The sequence below is a fragment of the Atta cephalotes genome (assembly GCF_000143395.1).
Source record: "Atta cephalotes unplaced genomic scaffold scaffold00007, whole genome shotgun sequence".
Classification (NCBI taxonomy): domain Eukaryota; kingdom Metazoa; phylum Arthropoda; class Insecta; order Hymenoptera; family Formicidae; genus Atta; species Atta cephalotes.
Genome location: NW_012130071.1, coordinates 3094708 through 3102630, shown reverse-complemented (window position 1 = coordinate 3102630; position 7923 = coordinate 3094708). Strand labels below are relative to the sequence as shown.

Here is a 7923-nt window from a genome sequence, read left to right as displayed (position 1 = left end):
AGTTGTTGTATAAAAATAGGGGAACCGTAATATCACCATCTCCTCTATTATATGAAAAACTTTTTACAGGGATTTTTATAGATCTAATTTATATCTGTTTAAATCCGGTCAGATGGAGACAATTTACAAATCTAACTCTGATCTGTTGAAACAAATATCTCGGCAGATTTAATTCTTTTTTCCTGAATGCAGGCAATCAACATTTATTGTTCTCTGGAGTTATATGAACTGCAATGATTATGAAGCCGAATGTTTATTAAAATCGCGCTTCGAAATTGCTACAATTCTTCCATAACAAATAGCGCGAGTAACATTTATTTGTAAAATTTAAATATCCGCATATTTTCTCAAAACATTGATAATACAATCAATACAAATATGCATCTACAATTAAATGTGCGACGAGAAGTCCTGTTTTTGGTATGTAATAAAATTAAATATGTAAATATATTTAATAAGAAAATAAATGATCTATAATTATTAATTAATGTGGTTTATGACAAAATCTTTATGAATTGAATTTACAAAAGAAATTTTAGAAAATTGTGAGACTTTTCAAATAAAAAATAGAATACTATTAATTCTAATACGATAAAAATCAATACTACTATATATTTAATTTCTAATTTCTATATGTATATAATCTGTCGCAGTTCCTTTACATATTTCTTAGTAACATGGCTTTAATTAACGAAGGAGCCACTCAAGGATATTCCGCCGTAGTACTTCCAATATTAACGAGTAATACATCTTCCTTAACTTTAAACAAAATGGAGATACTTTTTTTCGGTAACAATTTTCTTAATAAAAGTAGTATTTAGTAATAAAAATTTAGTATTTCTTTTTACTATAAAATATGTTTATTATTAACATGTTAATAATTCTTACTATTTAATCTTTGCAACACTTAATATTATGATTTTCAATACAATTGCTGATAACAGCAATCAATAATCTTTATATATTTTTATTATTACTTGTTGCATATTTATATTTGTCATAATAAATTCAGAAAATAAGAAAGTAAATTACATAATTTAAATAAAATAAAACACATAATTTAAAAAATTAATAAATATTGTACTTTTATAAAATATTAAGAATTAAGGTTTATAAAACTCTTATTTGCACATAATATTGGAAAACTTTTGTCTAGCTTCTACAGTATCTATCACTCCACTCATTGGTAGTCTCTTATGCCTTATTACGATGCATTATGGAAGACGATGTACCATGATAGTATGCGGTGTAAACTTTTCTTTGGGATGGATTTTGATTGCAAGTAGTTATAATGTAACACAGTTCTTCATCGGTAGAGTACTAACGGGTGAGAAATTCGTCGAATCAAAATTTATATATATATGTTTCTACCAAATTAACTTTAATTTCAATTTAATTTACTTTTTACCTTTTTGTAGTCTTAGGATTAGAAAAAGATAAACATCAAATTAAATAAAAAATAAAATTAATCTACATTAATATAAACAGTATTAATCTATAAATATATCCTTATTTATCTCTTACTAATCACGCGATATGTTTAATAAAAATTATATGTTATTGAATAGTTCTGATAAAGTAAAAATCAAGATGCAATTTTAAGTATCTTGATAAATTATTAATAGATAATTAAGACTAATCACTAATGTGTATTATGTGTACAAGTCTTGTATAATTAATAGTTAATAATTAATAAACATAATTACTTAGAAAATTAATTGCGATAGAACCATTTATCCAAAATTGTCGGAGGAGTCTAATAACCAAATGATTCAGATAATAGAAGTTCATTAATTTTCCCCAATATTTATGAAGGCCGTACACAAATTTTTGCATAACGCTGCACAACTCATACATAAAGCATAAAGCGTAAGAAAATCAATGAAAGTTTCAAAATGAAGAACTTTGATTGATTCTTTATGCCTTAATGCATTATTTATGTAGTGCGCGTTATACAAAATTCAAGTCTGTGCTGTGACTTTTATTTTTGATAATAGATGACATTTAGAAAACTGAAATCGAGCATGTTCTTATTTTTCGAACTATGGCATTATAATTCGAATAATAAGAGCTCACAATCAGCTATAATGAGTTCTAATATTCGAAATTGAACATAAACTTGCTCATCTTATATTCGATTTCATTAATGTAAGATGAACTTTAATTTTACAATTAGTTGTTTAATTTATTTTATTCTAATTTTCTAATTTTATTCTAATTTTTATTTATTTTATTCTAATTAATTTATTTTATTCTCTTTATTTTATTCTAATTTTTAGGATTAGAAAAAGATACATAGTAAGTTAAACCAAGATTAAAGTTAATTTACATAGGTAGAAACAGGCATAAATAAAGTGCAGAATAAATGGAAAAATTCTATATATGCGTACACGCGCGCGCGCGCGTGTGTGTGTGTGTGTGTGTGTGTGTATTATATATTAGGTGATTGCATACGAAACCGCCCGTTGGCAATACATGGCGGTACATTATTTTAATTAAGTACATTTTATAATTAAATACACTATTTCTTTGAATTGAAAGTTGGCAATACACATGACAGGTCTATAGAGTCCCACTAAAACGCTACAGGTTATATTGCATTCAATTAAATCTAATTGAATCCAATTAAATCCAAAAAAAAGTATTCGCTATTTAAAATACGCATTCGGATAGAAAAAAATTTCAATCCATTTTAATCCATTCTCGTTTGTTAGATTAGAAAAAGTGAACGAAGAAATCCTACCACACTCCCGCCATATTCCCCAGACATCGCTTCCTCCGATTATCATTTCGGTCGAAGCAATCAAGCGCTTACGGCACAGCACTTCACCTCGTATGAAGGAATAAAAAAATGGCTGAATAATTGGATTGCCTCCAAAGAACTCGAATTCTCTCTTCTTTGCCGGAAGACTCCGATTATTGATCAAAAGATGGACCAAGTTCGATGGGCAATACTTTGAATAAATCAGTCGATTTGTTACCAATGTTTTTTTTTTCGCTCAAAAATGGGCGGGTTTCATATGTAACCACTTAATATATATAGAATAATATTTAAAAAATGCATGTGTGTGTGTGGGAAAAATTTATTTTTAAATTATCATTTTTAACTATGAATGAGTTATATCAATAAAGACAAATCTTACAGCACATGTGTACAACATACAAGCACGTTTTATTAATCTTATAATTTTCTATTAATGTTAAAAGGAGAAAAAACAAATTTAAACAAAAATTAAATTAGCTTAACAATGAGCATAATTCATATTAATTAAAAATGTTTTAAAAATTTTCAGGAATTTCCATAGGTTTTGCTTCACCTTCTATTGAAATTTATTTAGCAGAAATTTCTTTACCTGCATGGAGAGAAGTTGCTACAATTACTCCAAATATAGGGGTTTCCGTTGGAGTTTTACTCGTTTACTTTTTAGGATTTGTTGCACAGGTAAGAGCATTATGATACACCTTAAATAATTTTATTGATAAAAAACTAAATTTGTTATAATTTTTATTTGTTATAATAAATAATTTTATTATATAATTTTTTTTCGACAAAATAAAATTTTAATTATACAAAATTATCCTTATATAAATAAAATTTAATGAGAGAGAGAGAGAGAGAGAGAGAGGAGGGAGGGAAAGAGAGAGAAGACAATTATAATTAATACATATTAATGATTTACATTAAATTTCTTTATTGATTTCTTTTTCTCTAATATTTAAATTATTTTAGAACAATTGGAGATTGATAGCAGCATTTTTTACAATACCTTCAATAACTCTTGTTCTGTGCAATATATTTTTTCTTCGTGAAAGTCCTATATGGTTGCTCTTAAAAGGTCGAAAGGAGGCAGCTAAGATTGCTTTACTTCACATCCGTGGTCTGTTTCAAGAAACGATAGAGTTTCAGGAAGAGTTTACCCGAATGGTAAATTACAACGCTACAACGTTGACAAATGATTTGAAAACGTCTGAAAATTGTCAGATAGACTCCTTGACTACGAAGACCGGAAAGAAATCATTTCTTACGAATATATCTAACAAACTGAAGAACATTAGGAGAATAATCCTTTTACCCGAAGTGTGGAAACCGATTGTGATTTTAAATTTCTTTTTCTTTTTTCAAAGATTTAGTGGGACGTATGTAATTATATATTATTGCGTCGATATAATCAGCAGAATCAATATTACAATTGATCCCTTCTTGATCACTGTCATAATGGGAATTATCGAAGTAATATTCAATATAATCAGCGCATGCTGCAGCATGAGGTAATAATTTTTATTTGTCATACCCAGTATATAAATACAAGGTCTGGAATTTAAATGAAACTTCAGGAGCGTGTAGAAGATCGATAAACTAAGAAAAAAAGTCTTGTAGAGATATGCTCATTTTTGTTTTGAAGAAAAGGCATCAAGGTTTTGAAGCAAAGGCAGGTTGTTTTGTCTTGCACTGCTTCTAAAATCGAAAACAATAATAATAATTCCGTTTTCAAGTGAAAACTCTTTTGTTTGTTTTTGTCTGGTGAAATCATTTTTTTTATCTGACAGATTAAATAATCAGATATACAGATTTTTTGGAATCTAAATAATTAATTTCTTTGATTATTTAAAAAACATCCTCCTGTAGCAACGGATTGAAATGTGATTTTGACTCGATGGATGTCCAGCTCATTATGGCAGAATTGCTCGAGTTTGGCTAGAGAAACATTTTCTACAACGATGGATTGGAATAGCACTTTGGCCACCTCGATTATCTGTTCTGACACCACTGAATTTCTTTGTGTGGGAGGTTCTGTAACAATAAATTTATTCGTCATCAATCAACTCAAGAGAACAATTGAGAAATTGAATCGAGACTATAGTACATCAAATATTACCAGATCAGTGTTTAGCTGCAACACGAGCTATTCGTACTAGATGTAATCCCTTGCATTGCTGCAAGGGATCAACATTTTGAGCAATATCTACATTAAGCAAATGAATGAATACAACATGAATAAGTAATGAGAAAGTAGTACAAAAATGAAAATTATGTTTTGTCTTTTTTGCGATTTTCTTTAAAACGAAATAAAAACGAGCATATCTCTAAAAGACTTTTCTTACTGATCTCTTACACACTCCCAAAGTTTTGACATTGAAATTTCAGACACTCGTATCGTACGATATAAGATACTATAAAAATCAATAGAGAAAAATGACTATTACGATCGAAGCTGGATCTTCATTGCTTTAAATAATTCAATCTTGAATTATTAATATACACTATATGTATGCATATATACCATATTGTAGTCTTATTGTATATCGATTATTGCGAAGAATATTACTAAGGCCTTGGTGAGCTAATGGCTTAGGAGGCTCATACGGAATACAAGAGATCCGGATTCAAGTCCTGGTCGAGATAATATTTTTCGTATAATAAATTTATTAACAGTTTCAACATATTAACATCTTTATAATATGATGCTTGATAACATCAAATTATTAAATTGCTTGTCAATTTAATTCGCGATTACTAGAATAATTTTAATTGCATTTAAAACAATTCAGTGCGCTGTTCTAAAAAGACTATAATATGATATATATGCAATATACATATATGGTATATATTAGTAATTCAAGATTGAATTATTTAAACAATAAAGATCCAGCTTCGACTATAAAAGACATTTTTCTAGTATTGATTGTGTTTCTCATATATGCGGTCTAAAATAAAGATTCAAAATATTATATACTTCAGTGATTTAAATATAAAATCATTCTGGCGGAAAAATTTTTACAAAAAACTACCTAGATTGAGATAAGATCTTGAAAATTTTTAGTTTTACATAGATGTTCACATGAACGTAGAGTAGCATCGTTTGTTTAAAAAACTAAAAAATTTTCCATTTTCAAATAACATCATTTCTCATTACAAATAAAAAAAAACTAAGAATTTCTAAAACAAACAAATTTCATTCCACGTCCTACTAGAAATATCTATGAAAAATTAAGAATTTCTAAGATCTTATCTCAATCTATGTAGTTGTTCTGTACTTTTTCGTAAAAATATTTTTTCCATCAGGGGCATCCATATATGTAAAAAGCCAAAAGGCAATATTAGCTCCATTTCAAGCAAACACAAACATATAACTGTCGTATAACATGTAAGTAATTAACATATTACATGTAACGTACATGTTAGTTGTAATTTTCCCATAAATGTAATATTTATAATATAACATATGTCACACTATTATATTGTAATTATATCGAGATAAAAGAGAAAGATTTATTGTAGGACATCAACACTAATCAAATATTCTCGATGTCCTACGATATCAACAAATCTTTGTTCTATTTGGATAATTATTACAAACATTATATTACAAATGTTATGTCTATAAGTGAAATTACAATTAATCTATATGTAATACTATTCGTATTAAATGTAATATTATATATGTTAGTTACATGTTAGCAGTATATAATATTTGTGTTTATTAGGATCATTTAGACAAATTTCTGAAAATTTTGTTATAATAAGGTTTCACATTTACTAGAATTGGTCGTCGATCGATTTCGATTGTATCCGGTACTGGTATGTCACTCTCTTTAGGTGTCTTAGTAGTGTACCTACAATTTTTTGAAGATACTGGCGTTGGGGTTGTACCCCTCATTTGCATCCTTTCTTATGTGGTAAGAAAATAACATTTTTAAAAGAATATTTATAGTATTTTATCCAATAAATATATTGCAATTTCTTTTCGTCTAATCATAATTTCTTTTTATAAAAGTTATTTTTGAAAATGATTTCTAGAGATTTAAATCCAATTTATTAGATCCAAAGATTGATCTTTAGATATTACCTTTTGAATTTCGCGAAAAAATCTAATAATATATTAGTCATAGCTATAATTAGCCATAGAGTTTACAATTAATCTATAAATCGTAGGCATTAGGAGCATACGGATTCTTTCCGTTGCCTTGGTCGATGATTCCGGAACTGTATCCTACCAAATACATAAACTTTCTCGGGCCTCTTACCATCATTGTCGTTCTCCTATACGACTATATCGCTACACAATTATATCCAATAATGATAACGCATGACAGAAATGGTACCATTTACTTTTACTGTATAATATCTATTATAGCCACTATTTTTCTAATAATTGTATTACCGGAGACACGAGGAAAGACGAAAACACAGATAGAAGAAACTTTTAAAGGCAAGATAGACGAAAGCATGTTGCAGATGGACGAAACTTTTAAGAAAATTGAAGATGCATATTAAAGTTGTGAAATAATGAGCAATAAAATGTTGAAGTAATTTATGTAATTCGATATAAAATGCGAAAATTTTTTTTTATACGTGATGTATAAACGTAACAATTGTAAAATAAATATTTATCTGAAAAATAAATAATCAGCGTTAATCTTAGTATTGTTGTCCGGAAAGTTCGTGCCGACTAATCTATATAATTTAATAAATGTATACTAAAATTTAAATTTTCTGCGTTTCAATTTTCCTTCAACATCAGCACGAACTTTCCGGACAACCCAATAGTTAATAGAAAAATTAATATTAGAATATTCATTTATTTTTCAAATCAAATTATTCATAATATATTACAATCGTGAAATTAAAGATTCGTACTTAATAATAAATAAATAAAATTTGTAAAATTTTCTATCATTACATTTTGTACTAAGAGTATTAGAATCAATTTCTTTATTATTGTATATTATTATAAAGATTATGCAGCATCTTATGAATGAAACATAAAACATTTAAAATTTAACTATGATCTGATATTCACTGCCAATGCTGATAATTTATCTATAATGCATTTAATGAAAATTGAAGATTTTCAGTGGCAATGAATTTTGAAATGCAGAATTTGATTAAAAGCATCTTATTTGTCACTTGTTCGTTTGATA

At 27.5% G+C, this 7923-nt stretch overlaps 1 protein-coding gene across 1 annotated transcript; it reads left to right on the top strand.

The window, feature by feature from the left end:
* The first annotated feature begins 378 nt into the window (after positions 1-378).
* Positions 379-7276, top strand: LOC105626920 (facilitated trehalose transporter Tret1-like). Its single transcript, XM_012208211.1, has 7 exons — positions 379-420; positions 654-789; positions 1157-1327; positions 3294-3442; positions 3731-4269; positions 6543-6678; positions 6935-7276. The coding sequence occupies exons 1-7, from the start codon at positions 379-381 to the stop codon at positions 7274-7276; spliced, it is 1515 nt and encodes a 504-aa protein (XP_012063601.1).
* The last annotated feature ends 647 nt before the right edge of the window (positions 7277-7923 follow it).